This window comes from Periophthalmus magnuspinnatus, chromosome 11, assembly GCF_009829125.3.
Source record: "Periophthalmus magnuspinnatus isolate fPerMag1 chromosome 11, fPerMag1.2.pri, whole genome shotgun sequence".
Lineage (NCBI taxonomy): Eukaryota > Metazoa > Chordata > Actinopteri > Gobiiformes > Gobiidae > Periophthalmus > Periophthalmus magnuspinnatus.
Window position 1 is genome coordinate 30,306,914 of NC_047136.2, and position 25,098 is coordinate 30,332,011.

Consider the following 25,098-nt stretch of genomic DNA (forward strand, 5'->3'; position numbering starts at 1 on the left):
AAAGTAATTTTAAGTGAAAACGTCAAGTACTCAGCTATGCATTTAGTTTGGTCATTTACTACGCTATAATTAGCTTTAAAGCATGAACAAATCTCTTATGTCATAACTAACAAAGACTTTTAAATGGTTCAAGCTTATAACTACCTAATTAAGGTGATAGCAAAGTATGGTATTAATTAAGTAGCTATAAAGCTTAATAAAGTATTTGTTCATTATCAATTAGGTATTTGTTCATGTGTATTAAGATTAATTAAAGTGTAGTTATTATAAAGTGTTACAGGACTATACTGGAACTAAATCCAGAACTAAACCAGGAGTACAACAAGACCAATCCAAGTCTATTACAGAACTAAACTGGGCTAAAACTCGCCTGATCCCTTTTACATTCTTTTCAAATTCATATCGGACCATAGAGCATGACAAACCTGTGACAGCCCATTTGTATTGTGTGCCTCTCAAACCAGACATGTCTTCTCCAAACACTGAGCTAAGAACTAAATATATCACTTATTTTACCTTAGATGAAGACAAGTTCTGTTGATTCTGCTGAAATCTGTTATTTTAGCCCTTTTCTGATGTGTGAGCTGTCATGTTTGTTTTGACACAAACAGACCATGTGCCTCTCTGATTGGTTACTCCTCTTGTCAATCACGCCCTCTGGAATTCTGGAGACAGGGTACGATTCCGGATCCAAATGACTTTGTAAAGTTTTGTCAGGGCCTGTGGTAAAAACTAAACCAGGTCCAAAACAAGTGTGAATGCTGAGACTCACACCTCTAAGACAGTTTCAGTATTTCATTAGGTATTAGTTAGCATCTGGATAGTTTTTTGTTTGTTTGTTTATTTGTTGTTGTTTTTTTGTTTTATGTTTTTTTGCCAAGGTTTTGTGAAATCCGTCGGCTTTTTGTGAATGAACAGTTTCTCTTCTGCATGTATTTATTTGTTTATTCCTCTCTTTGTTGACAGAAAGCAGACCTGGCTGTAGCCGGATTCACCATCACCTCGGAGAGAGAGAAAGTTATTGATTTCTCCAAACCGTTTATGACCCTCGGCATCAGCATCCTCTACAGAGTCCACATGGTACAGTACTGACACTACAGAGTCCACGTGGTACAGTACATACATGACAGAGTCCGCATGGTACAGTACAGACACTACAGAGTCTACATGGTACAGTATTCACACTACAGAGTCCACATGGTACAGTACTGACACTACAGGGGCCACATGGTGCAGTACCTACACTACTGAGTCCACATGGTACAGTACTGAAGCTACAGAGTTTACATGGTGTAGCACTGATAGCACAGAGTCCACGTAGCACAGTACTCACACACCAGAGTCCACATGGTACAATACTCACACTACAGAGTCCACATGGTACAGTACTCACACTACAGAGTCCACATCGTACAGTACAGACACTACAGAGTCCACATGGTACAGTACTGACACTACAGAGTCCACACAGTACAGTACTCACACTACAGAGTCCACATGGTACAGTACTGACACTACAGGGGCCACATGTTACAGTACTCATTACAGAGTCCACATGATACAGTACAGACATTACAGAGTCAATTATATTAAATGAAGATTCAGTTATTTGATCTATGGCTGTTTTAATGGAGAAGTCTACAGCCAGTCCTCTGTCAGTAAAAGGCTCATGTGATCTTGAGACAGAGGGGTCTTTGAAGGACAACAAAAAGGATATATCTTATTACAGTCATAACTGATCCTGGGAGTGTATTATTCTGAGGAGAGCCCATCTGGATCTAACAACTCTTTTATATGATGCATTATTATATGCATATATTGTCTTTCAGTGGTAATACTGCATTTCTTATTGTTACTAAAGGATGAGATGTGATGTGACCAGAGGCTTTTGTTTTTCTGACCCTGGATCAGTTGGTTTGTTCAGAGGGATTATTGTAAAAGCTTCATCCAAGAAAAGAGAGAAGGAGAGGCGGAGGAGGAGAGCAGAAGGAGGTGACAGAATCCACAGTTTGATAAATGTGAGTTTTGGGGCTCGGGGGTAGATCACTGGCTCTGTGCCGCGTGACGGAAATTTAAAGATGGCTGCTTCCTGTGCAGCGTTGCCAGGCCGAAAGATGAAATGAAAAAAAAAAGAGAGAGTAGGAGAGACGGAAGAGAAGGAAGAGGGAGGTAGGACAGCCGAGGTTAATGTAGAAATGATGGACATAAATCACATCACTCTAGAGTCATGTGTTCTCTCACCTCCCTTTCTGTCTTTCCTCTCTCTTTCTCTCCCCCCCTCTCTCTCTCTCTCCTCCCCTTCTCCTTTTCTTTGCATTCTTTCTATCCAGTTCTCTCTCTCTCATTCTCTCCCCTCTCTCTCTCTCCCTCCTTCTCTCTCCCCGTCCCTATCTCCCCTTCTCTTTTTCCCCCTCCCCTTTTCCCTTTCCTCTCATTCTTTCTTCCTCTCTCTCACTCACTCCTCTCTTTCCCTTCTCTCCCTCTGTCTCCTCCACTGTCTCCCTCACTCCCTCCCTCTTTCTCTCTCTCTCCCTTTCTATCTCTCCCTGTCTTTCTCCATTTCTCATCCTCTCTCTCTCTCATCTCTCCCTCTCTATTTCTCTCTCTCCCTCCCTCTCTTATCCCTCCCTCTCCTTCTCTCCCTTTCTCTTCTTTCTCTCCTCTACTATCTTTCTCTCTTCTCCTCTCTTCCTCTCATGTCTCCCTCTTTCTCCTCCCTGTCATCTCTCCCTCTCTCTCCTTTACTCTCTGTTATCCCTCTCTCTCCCCCTCTTTCTCTCCTCTACTCTCTCCCTCCTGTCTCTCAAATGTCTCTCTCTCTCTCTCTCTCCTGCGGTCTCTCCTCTGTCTCTCTCTATCTCCCCCTCTCATCTCTCTCTCTCCTCTCTCTCTCCCTCTCTCTCTCTCAAAAGCAGCACTCTCTCCTCTCTCTGTCTCCCTCTCTCTCCCTCTCAAAAGGGGCGCTCTCTGCTCTGTCTCTCTCTCCCTCTCTCCCTCTCTTTCAGATGTATATTTATGTTGTACATATTATATGTTGTGTATGTTTTGACACAGAGATGACACTGTCAAAAGTGAAAAAGTGAAAAGTGTTGCATGTTTTTACAGGACTGAACTGTCTCTTGTCCGGTGGTCTCAGACTCAGATCGGGCTCTGGCTTTGGGATTCAGTTACATCTGTTTTATTTCCCTTCCCTCCAGCTGCTCTTTTGTTAGTGTTGTTAACATGAGCAGTGCTACTTCTACAAACCAGACGAGGATTTTCATTTCATTAAATCTGGCTAGAGTGAAATGGGCAGATTAAACTCTTCTTATTGTTCGAGCTTGGCACGTCACAGCTTCAGTAAAATGTCAGATCCAGTATGAACTCAATGTAAACACATACTGTGGTCCAAAATGCACCACAGTAATTCTGCTGTATTAGAACAGACAGTCTATGAGACATGCTGCGTCGGACAGTGTACATTCATAAACATTACTTTAAATTGACCAGAATTAGCCAAAAACGTATTTACCACTGCTGTTGTTGTGCCCTTTTACCGAAATCTGTGAGGATATTTGAGGGCAGCATAACTGGCTAGTGCTTTCTAACATTAAAATGTCTCAGAATGGCATCCATGTGACTGAATATAGTTAAAAACATAATAAAATAACATATTTAGATCACCATGTTACCTTATTGTTTTGAAAATGCCATATTCACCGAAAACAACATATTAACATGTTTAATAAGTTTCACTTTAAATTTTGATGCTCTCTCTTTCCTCAGTCCCCTTCAGAGGATGATCACAACACAGTCAGGGTGAATTCCCCAAATGAAACTACCGCACATCACATCAGCTTTGTCCCTCTGTCCACCCTCTGTTTGTACTTGTCCTATTCCTACAATAAATCCTGTAAATATTCCCCGAGTCTGCATCCTTTGGTCCGCTACACTCACCCGTTACGACAAGAAAGGTTCCAATAGGGCCCTTACTGTATACACACTTAATGGTTTGATTTTCTATTGTCTCCACATGTGTAAATCTGCATACAAAAGTACTCTAGGGACATATGTGATATGTTGTGCAGATGAGCCTGCAGCTAGTGAAGAGCCTATTGTGTATTCTTCTACTCTTCACCTATTGTGTATTATTTATCCTCATTTACTGAGAGCTTTAAAGCTCTCAGTAAAGCCATCAGAACAATATTGTGGTATGTGCTAATCCTCTAGTGTAACATGTGTGAAACCCACGCTAGCCCAATTGTTAGTGCAGAATCTGCTCACACAGTGACCAAATCCGACAAAACGACCCCATACGTTTAACTAAAGTGACAGGCAGCAGCTGTAAGTCTTATGCGCACTCAATCAAACTCACCTAAAACCCTACAGCTGTTCAGTTCATGCTTCTCGGCACATTAGCTGACGACAGGGCATCTGACGGACACTCCATCCTGAAAGACACACTTTAGAAAATGAACTGAGCGCATAGAGGCATGCACGGGGCCAGGGGCGTGCACAGGGGCCAGGGGAGTGCGCGTAAAGAGCTGAGCGCTGATACCGGACAATGGCTGCAGGTGAAGCACAGCTGGACATGAGTAGAATACTGATGAGAGATGCAATATAAAAGCCATACACGAACGGATATTATTTATTTAGAGGCTTAGGAGACGTGAGCCATGGTAGATTTTATAGAGATAAAGTTACAGACTGAGAGGATGAACATATGGTACAGAGGAGGCACATATGGTACAGATGAGGGATATATGGAAAAAGAGGAGGGACAGTGAGTATATAGCACAGAGGAAGGACAGTGAGGGGCAGTGAGTAAATGGTACAGAGGAGGGACAGTGAGTATATGGTACAGAGGAGGAACAGTGAACATATGGTACAGAGGAGGAACAGTGAACATATGGTACAGAGGAGGAACAGTGAACATATGGTACAGAGGAGGGACAGTAAGTGTATGGTACAGAGGAGGGACAGTGAGTATATGGTATAGAGGAGGGACAGTGAATGTATGGTACAGAGGAGGGACAGTGAATGTATGGTACAGAGGAGGGAAAGTGAATATATGGTACAGAGGAGGGACAGTGAGTATATGGAACAGAGGAGGGACAGTGAACATGTGGTACAGAGGAAGGACAATGGGTATATGGTACAGAGGAGGAGAGTATTTGTGAGACCAGAGGATGGTTAGATGGTGCAGAGGAGGTTGGTCGAGGTTTAATTAGATGATAAAAGTTGCTGCGCCAGCTCTATGTATGTCCTTCCCAGAGGAGAGAGTCAGACTCGAACCAGAGCCAAAGACACACACCCAAATACACTCCCTCAAAGACACACCCCCAAAGACACACCTCCAAACCACATCAGTTACTGCAACAGAAACAGGAGCTTATCATGTGCAGTTTATTATTGCCTAAAGGGAACTTATTATGCTGAGTTCTTTGCTATCTCAAATACACTAACCACTCCTTTGAAGATAGTGAGGTAAAGATCTTAGCCGGAGAAAATAAATAGTTTGAGAGGAGAGTTAAAGAAGCAGTTTTTGTTCAGAGAGACAATCCCTCCTTAAACAGGGATAGGGAGTTTAGACATAATTTATTATTATGTCTATCCAGTCTAAATTCCCCATTCCCTTTAAAAGATGGATTGTCTTTCCTAACAAAATGCCTCTTTACTCCTCTCTCAAACCATTTATTTTCTTTGGCTATGATCTGAATGGGGGGTATAGACACAATTTATCTCATATTTATAACTCCATCCTCAGATTCAAATCTAAACAAGGAAAACAATGTTGCTAGCTAGTATGCTAATAGCCAGTATGTTAATAGCTGAGAGTGCACTCATTAGGAGCCTGAACGGTTATGCAAAATATTACTCAAGCACAATGCTCACTTAATGTAGCTCATTCTGTCCAATTGACAGAATAGAATTTTCTTGTGCTGTTACGAGGGCTTAAGGCTCACAAGAGTCAATTATTATTTACCAACAGAATAATAATTTTGCATTTGTAAAAGAAAAAAAAAAAAAAAAGAGACAATCTCATCCTTAAATCGTAATAGTACAGTTGTTACAGCTGGACCAAATGGACTAACCCCATACAGACTTTTCACAAAACATTTCACATTCTGTCTAAATGTTAAAGGGTTTTTCTATCTTTAAAAATGCACAAAAGTGATGTGAGGATGCCGGGTAATTTCCAGACACAGGTCACCAAATGTTTTCAACTATTATGATTATAGATGTTATTTTACTGTGAAGATTAACACAATGCTGGTATTACTTAGTGTCAACAAATATAAAGCATCTATGTATCGAAGTAATGTTGTCACAATACTCAAATTTCAAACTCAATTTCGATACTAAGGAACAGACTCAATACGCAATACTGATTCCATGATGAATATATATATATATATATATATATATATATATATATATATATATATATATATGTGTGTGTGTGTGCGTGTCTGTGTATTTCCTTTTATTCTTTTGAAAATGCTATAGTATATGCACCACAAACAACATATTTACATGTTTTATAGGTTTCATTTCAGTTTTTGACATTCTGAGTCTTCCCTCCCTTTGTTCTCTGTGTTAAGTCACGCCCCCTTCAGAGCGCTAATACAACACAACACAATCAACATGCATCCCTCTAATGAAACAACTGCACATTGCATCAGGTTTGTGAAGTTGTAGTGCTTTGTTTTGTATCTGTCGTAACGGTGGGTGTAGCGGACCAAAGAGTGTAGACTCTGGGCAGATTTACGGTGTTTATTTACAATAGTGCAGAGTTAATAGTCAATTGTTCGTAAATCACAAACGGGGACAGGGAGCGGGAGGCAGGCCAGACGGGCGTAGTCCAGAGCGGGCAGGAGACATCCAGGGCCGGAGCACGACAGGACAAGGCGCGGGAACAGGAAGGACTGAGCAGGAGTAATCCAGCAAGCGGGAGCCAGGGCAGGTGACGGGAAACAAGCCGGAGACCAAGACAGGACAGGAGGCGAAGACACACGTAGGATCCCGCAGACAACGACAGGAATGACAGAACGAAGGAACGACGACGATCATGCACCGAGAGTCTAGTCCTGGCTCCTCTTATACACAGCAGGTGGTGGTGATTGCACTGATGGGCTGCAGGTGCGCGCAGGAGGAGCCAGGAGCCCAGCCCAGATCTGGCAGGTAAGGGAGGGAAAGAGCAGGACAGGAGGAAAACTAGGAGCGGACGGTGCGGATCATGACAGTATCATGTTTTTCTATATTTATGGAAAATGACCAGAGCACGGTTGAGCACGGGTGATGTAGGCTTGTGGGTGGAGCCTTGTACAAGCAAATGCTGCTTAATGTATCAAGGGTTTGAATAAGAGATTGTTACTATAGTAGATAACTGAAACATGCATGGAGGACGTCTGATACTGAAACATGCATAGAGGACGTCTAAAACCTCTTCAGACGTGTTTGTGATGAGGGAACTACGTTATAACAAAAAGTACATTTTGCCTGCAGAATTGCTGAGGAGATGGAATTTTGAAGAGTTGAAGTTTTTTTGAACGTCCAGAGGGAAGGTTCCCGAGGATGAGAAGGGTGGTGAGGGGAGAGGAAGGTGAGGGGTGAGAGCGAGGAGAGAGAGGATCAAGGCCCTGTCCCCTAGAGCTGAGATCTATGAGGAGACCTGTTTTATACCTGTTAAAAGTTTCTGAATTTAATGTGTCCCTGTGTGTCAGATGCCCTCCCATCCTATTGTACACCTATGTGTCTATTTATTTATTTATTTATAACATGGACAGTGCATATTAACCAAAAGTACAACTGCATAATATTCCAGAGTTAGCTAAGAGGTTAGTGTCCATTTGTAGTTCTTAGGTGTACCTGCAAAGAAGGATCACCATAACATAAAACAATCAAACATTTCATAGATTACCAAATTGCCATTTGCATTTGGTAATTTTGCATCACAGCAACTATAAACCCTAATCCTAACTCTAACCCTTAAGCCATCCAGACAGTGGGACAAATGTAGTTCACTGATCTGAATGTTGGTGGTTCAAATCCCACTTTTGAAATAAACATTACTGGGAGAATACTCAGATCCACTGACCCATAGGCTGGCGGTGTGATGATGCCCTTGTGTCCTTGGGCAAGACACTTCACCCACTTGCCTCGCCTCCAGTGTCTATGCACACTGGTGTATGAGTGTAAGTGTGAATAAAGTGCTCTGAAGGTGCCTTGAATGTGGAAAAGTGCAATATAAAAAGATGACCAAATGTGACCACAACAGTAAAACATGCAGATAAGAAGCATTATAAATAACAGACATAGGACAAAACAGCATTGTTTACAGACACTTAAGTAAAACAGTTTGAAAGCTTTTAAATATTGATGATTGTGAGCTTTTAGCTTTAATGGTAGAAAGTCATCAGAACTCATCAAAAAACGAGACCTGGAGTTGTGTTTTGTTTCATTCACACATGTTTGACTAACACTTTATTATTAGTCTGTCTACATCTCCAAAGATCAAAATGGTCTGTTTCACCTTGTGATGTCATGAAGTAGTACTTTTCATGTTAACCGCTACCATTTACCTTTAGTTCAGTGGACTTTGTGAATTCCATCCATCCATCAATTTTCTTCCGCTTATCCGGGGCCGGATCGCAGGGGCAGCAGTCTTGTGAATTCCATGGCTGAAATGATCAAAATGATTCTAGTGAAGGTTTATGGAGTTTAAAAACACAGGGGAGCACTTCGTGGATTGTCACATGACGTTACAAGGTGGAACAGTTTATTTTTTTTAAAGAAGCACATGCACAATTAACCACCAGATGGCAGTGACAGGGATTTAGTGTTGACAGGTTTGAATGCCGAATAACCCAATTCCCATCAGGGATTTCCCTGATGGGAACTGGGATGCTGCTCTATTCCTTAGAGCTGAGAGAATGGACCTTGTTGCTTTAGCGCTGGTGCTACCATACTAGCGTAAGGTGTTTATAGCACGCACATTGACTTCTTCGGCAGTCTTGTCATGTTTATTTTTCCTGCTCCCCTTTACTGCCCTCTGCTGACAGATTTATGCGTGTGACTGCTCCTGCTTTATGAGGATTCGTAATTCGTCTTTACTGCAGCGTTTGCACAACCACATGAAACTATAGCACAGAACAAAGACAGTGATAGAGCAGACACAGAGATAGAGTAAGGACAGAGCAGAGACAGTGCAGAGACAGAGCAGAGACAGAGCAGAGCAGAGACAGTGCAGAGACAGAGCAGAGACAGAGCAGAGACAGAGAGAGTAGAAACAGAGCAGAGACAGAGATGAAATCAGGGAGGAGTCATGTTCACAACAAGGACATTTAAACGGCTTGTAATATTTCACCTTGACACAGAAACCACTGTCGGGATAGTGCCATAAAGTTGTTTCATTATAGTTCTCATATCTTTGTCAACTATTTGCTTTTGATCACTCCTGAAAATGTACCATGACTGAAAATCAGTGGTGCGATGAAATGTCACGCGCTTTTAGACACTTGAAGATGCTTTACAAACAATTAGTGAAAAATAACGTCAGAAAAATAATGCACGAGAGAAATGTTTAATGCTATATTGGGGAAGATTCCAAACAAATCTCTATGGAAACAAGCAGATATTTCTCTCAACATACTTTGTGAAATAACCCAGTGATGGTCCATAGCTCCTCAAGAAGTTTGGTTTGAAGGTGGAGGTTAAATTTAGACTTTGGTGACACACATGACAGGTCCTGACTGTACCTCCTCTCCTCTGGTACTTTTATGTTTTTATATTTTTCATAATCCTTCCCTCCCTCTCTATGTCTCTCTCTTTTCACCCTGTCTTCTCCCTGTCTGTCTTGGAGAGAGTTTTTCTTGTGTTTATAGCGTGCAATGGGACTCCTTGGCTGAGGGCGTTCTGTCTACCGCAGACTGAAAATTGTGGTTGACCCTCCATTTAGTGTAGAGCAGGTGTTGTTGGATGAAGAAAGCCAAAGTGTTTTTTTTTTGTTTGTTTGTTTTTTGCATTATGGGCATGATATGCACATAAAGTGGAAAGTGGGTTAGTGCTCAGCAACGAGTTTGAGACCGTTTGGTCACTGCTTGGCCCATCGGTGAGGATTATTGTGTCTGGTGTGCCACCCTCTAATTCCAATGAGAGCATAAAGCATGAGCTGGTGTGCTTTGGGAAGCTAGTGAGCGGCCTCAAACCTGTGCGTTTCAGCTGCAAAGACAGTCCAGATGCACCAACATGTGCAGTCACTGAGAAGGCAATGCTTCATGGATTAAAAGAATCAAAATGGCACACAAAATGGCACACTTTCAAGTTTTCAAGTTTCATTCTCTCTAAAGCATGAAAACAGGCACTACACACTGTATGTTAATTTGGGGAGTATGAAGTGTTTTGAGTGTGAGGACGTCTGGCACAAACATGCAGCTAACCCACATAGAGAACCCAGACCCGGGTGAAGATGAGAGAGGAGTGCTCTGGAGAAGCAAGAGCACAGGAGATCAGTCAAATAAGGATGAGACTGAGGGGGCCTACTGAGCCACAAGCTCATGATGTCAATGATGTTAATGATGTTAACGACATTGGCAGGCAGTGCGCGACAGGCAGAAGACCAGAGGAAACAGGAGTGTATAGTGCCCTCACACCAAGCACAGAGGCAGTAGTGAGGAGAGGCGAGGGGGGTGAGGAGAGGCCAAGGTGCAGTGGTGCAGGGAGGGCAGGTGGAGATAGAGAGGATGACGCATTGTCTCAGCTCTCTGATTTCTCTCAAGAGACAGTAGAGGATGAACCGTCACTTTACTCTGTGAAGGAAACAAGGATGTGAATATTTTAAAAAAATTCTGTGATGTTGAAGGGTTTATTAGTTCAGTTCGGAAAATTAGAAATTAGCACTGATCAGCTAAACCAGAAGAAGAGATATAGGTTGCCCAAGCTGGTAGGAAAAATAAAGGACACAAAGGGCAAGGGTGGTGTCAAAATTAAAATGGCCCAAAACACTCATTGTAACAGGCTTTCAGTGTATTCTGGGAACAGTGTAGGCTCAGGAAAACTGAGTCTGAGCCCATCCCAAAATGGTGGGAGATGGGGAAGGCTCAGATAAAACATTTGTTCAGTTGCCTCTTCAGTTGCGTTTTTTTCAGTGCACAGAGAAAGACCTTTTGGAGCAGTTTGAGAGAGAAGTTGCCATCCTTGAGAAGGGGTTTATCAGAGGTACGGGAAGCACCAGTACATGGGCAAAGACAAGAAGGGCACTCTAGGCCTTTATGAATGTGTGGGCCAAGGGGGTGCTAGTGAGAGGCAGTGCCACCTCCGTGAATGACAGATGCATCCACCAGTTTTTCAGTTTTTTGAAAGGGCAGACCTGATGCATCTTAGACTGAGCAGTGGTGGCGTGACATCTGACCCAGTGTTGATGACGGAGGAGGCCATAGCAGTCTGCATGGACCTGTTCAGTGCCACCCCAGTACTGATCGAGAAGAAAAGAGCAGTGCAGCAGCTCAGCACAGGTCGGGCCCAGGGTGTATGGGCTTCTGTCTGATTTCTATGAAGAAATTTAGTGGCTGATCATGAGGTCCTGGTAGTTACATCTTGTTGGGAGCAGAGGACACTTCCAATGAGCTGCACAAAGGACATCTTAGCACTGTTGCCAAAGAAGGGAGACTTGACTTTGCTTAAGAACTAGAGGCCAGTTTCACTTTAGTGTGGACTATAAAATCCTAGCAAAGATTCTTGCAATCATGCTGGCCCTGCAAAAGGGAGAGGGCATTCTGGGCCTGGGGTCTTCTCCCCGGTCTTCCCTTCTCTCAGTGTGCATGCTGCAGGTGGGGTCAGGACGTCGATGTAGCTCTGATGTCTTCTCTGCACTGAAGAGAATTTAGCACTGTGACGATGAAAGGTCTTTATACTGTAATTGTCAAAGTCTGCCACAGAGCTGCCCTGGCAAGTGTCCCGGAGTCCAGGTGGTCAGGCGTGATCGCCCAAGGCTCTTCCTCATGAGGCTGCTGAAGATTCCTGTACCACTTCACCCATAGATAAACACTGCACAGATCTCCAGTGGAGAGTTGTGCACGGGGCCATATCCACAAATAGACATGTGGCCAACATTGACCCAAGATCTTACAATCACTGTCCCTACTGTTCAGAGGAGGAATACCAGTGGCTGTCTGGTCCTCGGCTCCCCTCAGGCTCCTGGGGTGGTGGATGAAGGGATTAGGCATGGGTTTCACACCCGTGACCTTTGTGTTTGGCCCAGCACAGAGCAGGGACACCTTTTCCAGGGCCAAGCCAGGCTGAATATCTGGCTCACCAGAGGTTGCACAGACTGTGAGCTGTTGTGTAAGAGACTGGTGGCGTCCTGGCTCAGAGGATGTCCTCAGTCGTCTGGTGGAGGAGCTGGAGCATTGTGAGGGGACGGTGGGAGGGGTTTTGAAGTGAAGTAAGTGATGGAAGCCTGTTCATGAATTGTATTTATTTTTTAATTGTTTTAATTATGACTTTTAGATGTAATTTCCGGTGGCTGGAGTAATCATGCATTACATTCTTCTCTCTGTCTCTTTCTCCTCTCTCTCTCTCCCTGTCTCTCTCCTCAATTTCTCTATTTGTCTCTCTCTCTCTTTATCTGCTTCTCTCCTGCGCTGACTCAAACAACCCTCCACATGTCTGTCAAAACTCTAATCACATTTCACATAGTCATGGCTATTTTTACATGTGTTCTTCAGATGCCACAACAACTTTGAAACCTTAAGAAAACATACTTGTTTTGAGAAAAGGAGATAAGTTGAAGTACAAACTTAAATCTCAAAGACACAGACATTTTAAAATCTATACTGAAAACACCAGTGTTAAAATGTACAGTGGTGTGGTCAGTGCATAATATGAGCTCTGATACATGGAGATGGAAGCTGCTGGGTTTCAGATGACATCACAATATTCTATAGGCCTATCATATTTAATTCACATGGGAGCAGCTAAAATGAAGATTGTATAAATGCAGATTTGTTTTGTTCTACAGTGAGTTCTTGGGTCTAGTCACTAATAGAAATCAATCAACCTTTTGGATAAATCATGGCAAAGTACAATGTAATCATTAAAGAAATCTGTCTCTTGCCCTCATCTGGGGGTATGACATGATCATTTGAAAACCACAAAAAAAATCATGTGAGTGTGTTAAACATATGAAAAACATAAGAACATATTAAATAGTGAATAATTTTGTGTTTAGTGTATTCTTCTCTTAGCACAATGAGAATATAAACAGCTTTCCCTGCTTCTGCGCTTAAGCTCAAAAGGATGAGTGGATGAGAGGAGACACAGAGGAGACACAGGGGAGACACAGAGGAGACACAGAGGAGACACAGAGGAGACACAGGGGAGACACAGAGGAGACACACAGTAAGCACAGAGGAGCCACAGAGGAGCCACAGAGGAGCCACAGAGGAGCCGCAGAAGAGCCACAGAGGAGAGGATATCTTTGATGAAAAATGGCTCAAATCTTAAACAATCTTAAAAGAATCAGAACTAAAGAACAGAGACCAGAGGCTAGAGACCAGATCAGACTTCTCAGTTAAAAGAAATATTAAAATCAAACAACACAATCACACATTCATGTTCCAGCCCCTCCTACAGGTGCAGTACTAACTGCCCTTCCCTCACTGAACACAGCACCCTCCTCACTGTCCACACCGCCTCAAACTCCTCCACCTGCCCCACCAGTTTGCTGTACGTAAACTCCACTTTGAGCCACACATTCATCTTAGCCTGTCCTACGATAAAGTTTATTAAAACAACAGATCAGAGACCAGACCTGAGACCAGAGACCAGACCAGAGACCAGAGACCAGAGACCAGAGACCAGAGACCAGAGACCAGAGACCAGAGACCAGAGACCAGAGACCAGAGACCAGAGACCAGAGACCAGAGACCAGAGACCAGACCAGAGACCAGACCAGAGACCACGACACATCGAATATCTTATCAGCTTAAATTATGTGCCCTGCTCCTCTTTGCACCTGTCTTCTCTCTGCTTCTGTCTGCTCCTGCCTGGCTTCGCCTGTCACTGTGTTCTCCTGTCTGTCTGTTCATCCTAAAATGGTTTTGTTGTTTAAATGTTCCAGTGGATGATTCCTGGTTTAAATGTTCCAGTGGATGATTCTTGGTTTAAATGTTCCGATGGATGATTCCTGGTTTAAATGTTTCGATGGATGATTCCTGGTTTAAATGTTCTGGTGGATGATTAGTGGTTGAAATGTTCTGGTGGATGATTAGTGGTTGAAACGTTCTGGTGGATGATTAGTGGTTGAAACATTCCAGTGGATGATTAGTGGTTGAAATTCTCCAGTGGATGATTAGCGGTTTAAACACTCCGGTGGATGATTATTGTTTGAAACATTCGGGTGGATGATTAGTGGCTTAAACATTCTGATACCTGATTTCTGGTTTAAACATTCTTGTGGATGATGAGTCGTTTAAACGTTCCAGTGGATGATGTAACATCAGGAAAAGCAGCTCCTGTTTACGCTCTCATCCTCAACTCTGTTCAGGCCTGTGTGTTCTTGTTAGACTTAACTTTTTTATGTTTTGCCTTCACTATGACAATCATCTGACAGGCAAAAGATATTGTACTACATTTGACAGAAATTCTGCATAACGGAACAGATGAGGAAACTTTTTAAAACATTGTGAAAATGCACAAATTGACCATGCTTGTGCGGATTCTCAGGCCTTTAAAGTCACCATTTTAAACTGACTGTGCTTGGGCCTTTGTTAGGGAGAGTGGCAATATAATAACTGCTCATTTGTTCTGATGAAGAAAACTCTGCCAATTTCCAATACAGGAATTACAGAGATGACAACCGTTGCATTGTAAAGAAAGAGCGCAAGAGTTTTTTTTTTTTTTTTTTAATTGACTAATAATATATACTTTTTCTTATTAACCCTATAGTGCGGATGCTATCATCGCCATTACCGTAACTCCACAACCAATTCTGCTATCATGTAAATCCAAATGGCATCTCAAAGCAGAGACATGGGGCTATTTAAATTTATTTTACTGTCATTACGGTAATCTGCCTCCCTTGTCCCTCGAAGGTGACAAATGAGAGCACAGATGCCGTGGGGATTTTCCCAGTCACTCATTTGATGCATCAAAGAAAAAATACGAATGGATATGTAAAATAGAGGTAGTTGTGTAAAAAAAAATGCTGTACATTTTGATTTTTATAGCTAAAAAAAAAATAAAAGTCTGGGCGAGCTATACTGGTCTATAGTGTGCTCAGTCCTTAAAGGGTTAAATACATAAACAAGACTATAACTGGATTGAACAAGGGCTAAACTAGCCTGGACCATGACTAAACCAGGACTGGATCAGGTTTTAACCAGGATTAAACCAGGACTAAACCAGGTGGACTAGACCTTGTTTTAGGCAGGACTAAACCTGGACTGAATCAGATCTGAAATATGACTAACCAGGACTAAATCATAACTAAACCCGGACTAACGCCTGGGCTAAACCAGGACTAGACCAGGATTAACCCTGGTCTCTTGTTTTAGGTTGAGCCTGTTATATTTTTACCTGAGGAAGGTCAGAGGGGCTTCAGCTCAGAGCCTCACCTCTGACGCACCTGTCGCACAGTCAGGTGTAGAGCATTTACAAACAGATGAAGGTCATTAATATAGACCTTCAATATTATTAAACAATGACAGACTTTTCATCAGTGCCATTTAACACAAAAACAGGTGCAACATTGAAGAAATTCTTGTTGGACTAAAGACCTGCTTTGATCGATTGGTCGACTAAGAGGGACATGGTAAAAGGTCTGTCCCAAACTGCACTTACAAGGCTATGTTTTCACATCTTAAACCTGTGACTCATAAGCTTAATCTGCCTTTTTACATATAAATGCAAAAACACTAGATCTTCAGCTCACTCACTTCTCCTTTCTGCTGTTGTCTCAAAAAGTCTTTATCATCTAAATAAGATGACTAGTCAACTAATACACATTGCGGTTTACTAAGATTCTATCGACCTATTAATTCACTAAACAACTAAAGCACTACAAAAATAAACATTTCACAAAAATACACATTTCCTCCTCCAAAGTGTTTCTTCAGCTCCAAACCACATGCTTTTACTGAAAGAGGGTTTTTCTGTAGATCTCTCCATTAAAATCACAGCTGGTCACTGAGCCCAGCTGAAGTCTTGGTGGTTTTAATCACAGTTATAGTAAACACTTTTAATATTTAATTTTTAATTCTGGTTTTGTTTTATTTTTTTCCCCCTCAGGGTCGTAAGCCGGGGTACTTTTCCTTTCTTGACCCCTTCTCTCCGGCTGTGTGGCTCTTCATGCTCCTCGCCTACCTTGCTGTGTCCTGTGTGCTCTTCCTCGCTGCCAGGTACTAACCAGGTCTAAACAGGAACTAGGCCAGGACTAAACCAGAACTGAACCAGGAATAAACCAGGCCTAGACTTTCTTAGGTCTCTGTTCTTCCAGGTAGAATGCTTATGAGTGGTATAATCTTCACTCTTGCTCAGAGCACAGACATGACTAAACCAGGGCTAAACAAGTACTAAACAAGGACTAAACCAGGGCTAAACCAGGACTAAACCAGGACTAAACTAGGACTAGATAAGGGCTAACCCCAGTCTCTCTGGTCTTGTTGTAGGTTGAGTCCTTACGAGTGGTATAATCCTCACCCCTGCTCGCGGCACAGACAGGACGTGGTGGAGAACCAGTACTCTCTGGGGAACAGCCTGTGGTTTCCTGTGGGTGGGTTCATGCAGCAGGGGTCAGAGGTCATGCCCCGAGCGCTGTCCACGCGCTGTGTTAGCGGAGTCTGGTATGTGAATACTACTGGTAAAAGGATGTAAATATCAGGTTATATATAACCTGGCAAGGTTGAATTCTCACTATTTTTGTGAGTTCACAAACGCTTGAGAATCTGTCTTGTTCCAGCTCTGACTGACTAAAGTTATTGCTTGTAATTGACTGACCAATCACAGAGCAGCACTGTAGTTTGGGTAGAAGCCAGCTCCAAAAAAAACAAAACAAGCATGGCGATGCAGATAGATATACAACCTATTTTAGCAGAAATACAGACTATTTAGTATAGATGGAAGCACTTTGTGCATTTGTGGATGGGTAAGATGCGTGTGCTTTTTTCTCAATTGGATTTAACTCAAGTTTGATTTTTCAGCTTGTTCCACTGTTGTGATGTTTCAACCAGTCAGCATGAAGTGAATTTGTTTGAACGCTCTAATCATTGGTCCTGATCACTTCTAGGACAGCGAGAGACAGATGTGTATAACTCAGGTCAGAGGGCTACATCATCCATGTGTCACAGGACAATGAAATCTATACATAAAAGGACAAACTAATGCAGAAAATATAAAACTGAAAGAGAAAATGTTAAAGAATGGAAAGAATTATTTTAAAATGCATTCTACTTTGTCTTCCAAATTCAACAATGACTCTAAAAACCCATTAAGGTTAAGCTTAAGTGCAGAAAATGTTTTAGTGGTGGTCATCTGGACAACGTTTTTGAAATCAAAATGTTTTGACTCTCGTCCAGAAGTAATTTTATATTTGATGGAACCGGTAAAATAAGTCCTGCCCCCAAATTGAGATGTTTTAAGGAGTTAAGTTAAGGTACACTTAATTTACTTTATTCACTGACACATGTCATCAGCTGTTTCTGATGATCATATTTCTCTTGTAAACACACACCACAAATCAGATCACATTATTGGGTTAAGTGATTACGTTAGAAGTGATCTGATTTTAACTGGCCCTGTAACTGTACCCAGTGGCATCTGCATGTGCCGAGCTCTAAGCACTGTTTTTTTCTGTTTAATAATCCATTCTCACGTCTATTTGTCTCTCTCTAATGTTGAGTCGGACACTGAACATTTCTCCTCCACATCTAGAGGTTATTTACTGCTTGTTCCTTTTGACCCTGTTTCTTTAGTTTATTTGAGAGTTTCATTTCCTTTAGTTCAAAGTGATTTCAGACTCTCACAGTGTCAGCAAAGTTTAGAATAAAGGACAAATTCAAGGTTGTCTTTAAAGCCTCTGCACTTTGACTGAGAAAAAATAAATAAAATAAAAAAAAAATAAGAAGAAGAAAAAAGAATCTACTGAGCTATGTGCTATTTATTAAGTTCATATTTTACAGTGTTTAGGGCCACATAACAAGAGTGTCCAGTAATTTAAAAGTTGGACTTTTTATTTTTACTATGGTTCTCTAGTTTGTTGAAATTCAAAAGAAACCCAAGACTGATAAGAATGATTGAATGACATGATTTTGTAGGTTGTATAAAATATAGAATGCACCAGAATGCAGAAAATTATACATCGTTTGCTTAAAGGTTTCCTGGAGGAGACCTGTACACTTGCAATGAATCTATAAACTTGATAAATGTAAAATATTACATTTATTTTACCACTGATTAATAGTGGCAAACAGTTTACCTCTTTTTATTAATCAGTTTGTCTGAAATAATACCCTCGCCTCTTTCTGGCTATAATTTGGTTTGAAATGACCCAGTGCAGATCGTTTGCTGTTAAAGGTCATAGTTCAAGGTCTTGTCCAAGATCCAGTCCAAAGTCCAGTCCAAGGTCCAGTCCAAGGCCTAGACCCAGGTCCAATCTAGTCCAGTTTTTCCAGTCCGAAAATCTAAGTGTCTTGGAGATTTTTCAGAACAGAAATGGAAAATAGTGTATTTGTTTTAGTGAAATCAAACAGAAGAATAAATGTTTAAACTTGTAGCTGCAGAAACACACTCCACGCTGATGTTAGTGTTTTCATTTAGTTTTAATGAATTACAATCCAACTGTCCCGCTGAGCCCCATCTGCTCTGCCCCAATCACAGAGGAGAGAGGAGGAGAGGAGGTAGAGAAAGTGAGAGAGAGGAGACTGAGGGATGAGCACACTTCATAAAACTTGAGCACAGAGGAAACTGGTATAACACTTTTTTTTTTTTTTTTTTTTTTGATGATAATTAAGGCGTTTTTCTCTTAAACTGATTTTAAAATTCTGAATATGTCTAATGTTCATCAAGAGTGTGTTTTTGTTTTTGGTTCATCCACATGTTTTAGTAATGCTTTATATGTATTCTGTCCTCCTCTGCACAGTCTCTCTGAATACCACCTGCTGATGTCATGAGGTGGTGCCCTCCTTTTCCACAAACTCCATAACAGCCTGTAATTTTAGCTCTATTTCTCTTTGTCTTTCTATCATTCCCTCTGTTCCCTTTCTCTGCCATCTCTCATCCTTCTCTCCACTCTGTCCCACTTTCCTCGTCACTCCCTCACCTCCTCCCTTCCTTTCTTTGTCCCTTCTCTGCCTCTCTCCTCCTCCTTTTTTCCTATGTTTTTATTTCTTCTGCTGTTCTTTACTCTCTTTCTCTCCATTCGCTCTTCCCTCTCCCCTCGCTCATCTACCCTGCCCCCCCCTTCTCAGGTGGGCGTTCACTCTGATCATCATCTCCTCGTACACAGCGAATCTCGCAGCGTTTCTCACCGTTCAGAGGATGGAGGTCCCCATCGAGTCTGCGGACGACCTTGCTGACCAAACCAACATTCAGTACGGCACCATTCACGGGGGCTCCACCATGACCTTCTTTATGGTGCTACTCTGAAACCACACCCAAACATCATCCATCTACATCTAAACATCATCCATCTACACCCACACATCACCCATCTACACCCAAACATCATCCATCTACACCCAAACATTACCCATTAACACCCAAACATCACTCATCTACACCTAAATAACACCCATCTACACCCAAATATCACCCATCTACACCCAAACACCTATCTACTCTCAAACTTCACTCATACTGTTACAGTCCAGCTCAGTTAAGGAAGGGAAGCAACAAAAAGAAAACCAAGGTGGTAAAATAAGAAGTAATTTAATTCACAGGAATGTAAGGGTGAACGAAATAAAAAGAACTAAACATATATAAACAAAGGTTCCTTGCAAGGATTTAACCCAAAAAACAAAGGTAAGGTTAACTAAAACAAGAATTTTACAATAACAAAGTCTGACGAACAAACAAACAGTCAGTACTGACGATGAAGTGTCTCATAAAACAAAGCCACTACCCCTGTAGTGACTGAACTGAAGAGACACACACACAAAGGCATACTGGCCACTCCAGGCCAGCAGCCTCGAACAGGTGTCCCCAATCTTCTTAAATGGGGAGGGAGGCGGCTGAAGGTGGGAGAAGCTGGAAAACAGTCCTCCAATCACGGCCCAGGGATCCGACAGCCATGTTTAAAGGGAAAAAAACAAGAAGACTTGGGAACACACAGACAAATACAAACAACAAAAGAACTTAAGGCCCAGGGCCGTATCAAATACACACAACCACCTGCAGAGAGATAGACCAGACCAGCATTCAGTGCAGCACCATCTACGGGGACTCCACCATGACCTTCTTTATGGCATTGCACCCAGACATCTAACTACACCAAAATATACCCAAACTACACCCAACCATACACCTAAACATACACCCACAACCACACATCCATACATAAAGAGAGAAACCAGACCAACATCCAGTAAAGCATCATGGCCCTCTTTATGGTACTGGCTCCAAAGTTCACCCAAACTACACCCAAACATGGACCAGGCTCCTAAAATGCAGGGGACACTCCATAGAGCAGAGCTGCATTAAGTGGGGCCTGCAGGACAAAGCTAATCCTCCACGGAGTGTGATTTGGCTCCAAAGGGTTGCTGAGATTTGTAAGGAATATCTCTTTTGCACAGAAAAGACTGTCAGTAGTTGCAAATAATAACAAACAAGTTTATTCCCCCAAAACATAATAAGTAATGACAATTTAATCTTTAGTTTCTTTGCTTTCAAACATAAACATAATCATTTTTGGCCCTTACCACGCTAACACTTATTAATGTTGGCCCGCCAAAGCAGAATGTTTGGGCACCCCTCCTGAGGAAAATGGTGCCAACAAAGAAGCAACCATTTATGTTTATGAGTCTCTGTTCTTGATTCTCTGTTTCTTTTAGAACTCCCGGTACCAGACGTACCAGCGCATGTGGAACTACATGTACTCTAAACAGCCCAGTGTGTTTGTGAAGAGCACAGAGGAGGGTATTGCCCGCGTCCTAAACTCCAAGTACGCCTTTCTGATGGAGAGCACCATGAATGAGTACTACAGGAGCACCAACTGTAACCTGACCCAGATCGGAGGTCTACTGGACACCAAGGGCTACGGCATTGGCATGCCTCTGGGTGAGAACAGGGTTTGGACTTAGACTGTCCTGTGGGACTGTGCCAAAAATTGAAAGATCCAATCTATACTTTAGTTGATCCCAATGAAAAGGCAAGCACATTTTAGTTGACAAGTCTACAGCCAATCCTGTGGCAGTAAGAGTGTGTGGGACTGAAGAGTTACCACTCAGGTGAAAGCTCAGAGTCTCTTTATATATCCTCATGTGTCCGTGCGTTTCTCAGCTTTTGACTTAAATCTGCACAATTTCAGTAAAAGTCCAGTGCCTCCTTCCCGCCTTCCTCCGTGTGCGTGATGGCATCTGAAACCCCGCTCCCCCTCCTCCTCTCTGATCCAGCCACAGCTCCTAACCATCTTTTCACTCTTTGCTCTCCCTTTGTGCCTCTTATCATTATTATGGGGCCGATGGTGCAGAATGGCAGCCTCGCTTCCGTCAGTCTGCCCCAGGGCAGCTGTGGCTACAGTAGTAGCTTACCAACCCCAAGTGTGGAAATGAATGAGTAATGACTATAGTGTAGCGCTTTGAGAGGCTTTGAAAAAGCGCATTACAAGTGTAAGCCATTATTATTATTAATTATTATTATCCAAGTTGTGGAAAGTAAACTGCTATTTTATCACCATTTAGGAGTGAAATTACTTGTACCTACCTACCTTTTGTCTAATGCTCCACTCACAAGCCTACATCATCCATGCTTCTACACGACAACTTCACAAACTAGATGTGAGAGCGTCAAAAACAAAAGTGAAACTTATTAAACGTGTTAATATGTTGTTTTCAGTGACTATAGCTTTTTTAAAACAATAAAACAAGGTGATCTAAATATTTGATGTGTTAAAAGTTAATACCCAATGGAAGTAAAGTACCCACTGTTTGAGCTCCAAACTGAAGAAGACTCTTCAGACTCACTCTAAACACTTTGTGCATTTGACACAATTCAACTGTCCTGGTGACTGAGAGATTACACAGACATATTTAAATCAAACTAAGTAGTGCCACATCTGTAGTATTCACATGCATGATTTTTCAGACATGTAAAACTGTGTTTCCAGACATAGAAGTGAAGCAGGTTGACCTCCCTCACAGCCAATCAGCTCAAAGCATAAAAGCCTCACAGCCAATGAACTTTCAAGACAAAAACTTTAAAAAACAATCAGCTCTAAGCATGAAAAAACTCAGAGCCACTCAACTCTCAGTATGAAAACCCACACAACCAATCAGCTCTCAGCATAAAAATCTCATAGCCAATCAGCTGTCAACACAAAAACCCTCACAGCCAATCATCTCTCAGCACAAAAACCCTCACAGCCAATCAGCTCACATTACAAAAACATTCACAGCCAATCAGCTCTTCGACCCTAACTGTCGACTCTCAATACAAAAAATCTCACAGCACTTTCAAGACAAAAACTTTAAAAAACAATCAGCTCTAAGCATGAAAAAACTCAGAGCCACTCAACTCTCAGTATGAAAACCCACACAACCAATTAGCTCTCAGTATAAAAATCTCATAGCCAATCAGCTGTCAACACAAAAAACTCAGGTCCAATCAGTTCTCAGCACAACGAAACCTCACAGCCAATTGACTCTCAGCACAAAAATGCTCACAACCAATCAGTTCTCAGCACAAAATCCTAACAACCATTTATCTCTCAACACAAAAAATCTAATCAGCTCGCAACACAAAACCCTCACAGCCAATCAGCTCTCAGCACAAAAAAAACTCAAAACCATTTAGCTTGCAACACACACACACACACACACTCAGCCAATCAGCGTTCAGTATAAAAACTCTCAGAAGCAATCGGTTCTCAGCACAAAAACACTCACAGCCAATTGGCTCAGCAGAACAGCTCTCAGTATAAAAATTCTCCCAGCCAATTAGATCTCAGTCAAAAAAAAAAACATCGAAACCATTTAGCTCACAACATGTCATGATCCCTACCGGCCCTGCCCCTTTTTGCACCTCCCCACTCCTTCCTGTGTCCGAGCCTGAAGCTGGGCGGAGATTTTTGACTCCTCCTGTGCACACCTGGGGCTAATCACCAATCAACCACACCTGGGAAGGATAAGAGGAGCCAGGACCTGACACCCAGCGCCAGATTGTCTGCGTATCTTTATGGTACTCCTTGCTTGGCTCCGTTCTTGTTTTTGCGCTTTTTGGATTTTACTTGCTGGATATTCTTGCTCCTCACCAGATCCTGCTCCCTGGACCCGCTCGGCTCTCACCAGAACCTGCTCCCTGGACCCGCTCCACTCTCATGAGATCCTGCTCCCTGGACCTGCTCTGCCCTCCCATTTCCGACTCTGCTCTTCCTCACCAGTACTGTCCGTCCTGTCTCAGACCCTGCTCCTCACACTCTCACCATGGACCACGGCACTCTCCCCAATTCACCGTTTGATCTACCGTCGTTTTGCACTTCTGTTGTAAATAAACACTGTTAAACTATTCCCCGAGTTCTATCTTTTTGGTCCCCCTTGCTCGTCGTTACAACACATAGAAACCTCTCAGCACAATAACCTCTTTGTCAATCAGCACTCAGCACAAAACCGAACACAGTCAACCAGCTCTCAGCACAAAACCGAACAGCCAATCAGCTCTCAGCACAAATACCCCACAGCCAATCGGCTTTCAGTATAAAAACCCTCACAAGCAATCAGTTCTCAGCACAAAAACACTGACAGCCAATCGGCTCAGCCCATCATTTTCACAGCCAATCAGCTCTCAGCATAAAAAAATGCTCACAGCCAGGCAGTTCTCAGCACAAAGAATGCTCAAAGCCAATCAGCTCTCAGTATAAAAAATCCTCACAGCCAATCAACTCTAAGCCCGAAGGGTCATATCATGACTCACATGGCACTTGCATGTTTACATCAGTAAAATGTTTCATAATCAGTCGCCGGCAGCATGTAGCAGTCTGTTTGGTCACAAAGTGATTTTTTCCCAATTCGCTTTGAGGGAAAAACTGCATTTCCTGCATGTGACTGGACTAAAGTGGTTCTGCCACTCGAATGCCTCGCGGTTAAACCTGTCCGGACCCAGTGCCTCTCATTTAGAGATGTTTGCAGAGATTTATGGGGAAAATGGGAAAATCCATCTGGGACAACATGAATAATCCACACAGAAGTTCCAACACAGAAACTCCAAAACGATCCTGGTTAAATAGAGGATACATTTACATCCTGGTTCTTGTTGTTTTGAGATGAGAGGGCTGATAATGCCTGGATGGCCATACAGTCACACTTTGACAAAATTATACAAAGAAGAGGGTCTGGAAACTCTCCTTATCTCAGGTACAATAAATTAAATATTTAGTTCTGAATGTTACGAGAATTTTTGAGAGGTGTCTTCTGCATTTGAGGATCAGGCAAAGTCTTAGGTTGGCTTAAATTACATATTTATTTGTACTGCACTTTTATAACTACCAACGCTGCCCCTAATTGTCAAGGAATAATATGTAACAACCTCCTGACCCCTCCCTGACCCCTCCTTGACCCCTCCCTGACCCCTCCCTGACCCCTCCCTGACCCCTCCCTGACCAATCCCTGACCCCTGCGTTAGATCCCTGCACGTAGTCAAGCAGCATACATTTTGAGTGATATTATAATAGTCAGGTTTGTGGAGGTGCAAGCCTGTAAGGACACATGTTTTTCTATGCCTTCAAAGCAATAAACCCATCATTTTTTCTAACTGTTTATTTTCATGGTTTTCACAATAAAAAATAAATACATACATATATTAATAATAATACAAATATAGATAAGAGAAGGAAAAGCACACACACACATATACATGTACATACATATTATACACATACACCCATATACATATGAATATATGCATCTACAC

General features: G+C 42.3%; 1 protein-coding gene across 1 annotated transcript in view; it reads left to right on the plus strand.

The window, feature by feature from the left end:
* LOC117378385 (glutamate receptor ionotropic, kainate 5-like) overlaps positions 1 to 25,098 on the plus strand; it is a 76,692-nt gene that overhangs the window by 45,030 nt on the left and 6,564 nt on the right. Inside the window, exons 13-17 of the mRNA XM_033974973.2 lie at positions 967 to 1,080; positions 16,270 to 16,379; positions 16,650 to 16,823; positions 19,446 to 19,611; positions 21,027 to 21,252. Of these exons, the coding sequence (XP_033830864.1) occupies positions 967 to 1,080; positions 16,270 to 16,379; positions 16,650 to 16,823; positions 19,446 to 19,611; positions 21,027 to 21,252 (790 nt within the window). The remainder of the gene's footprint in view (positions 1 to 966; positions 1,081 to 16,269; positions 16,380 to 16,649; positions 16,824 to 19,445; positions 19,612 to 21,026; positions 21,253 to 25,098) is intronic.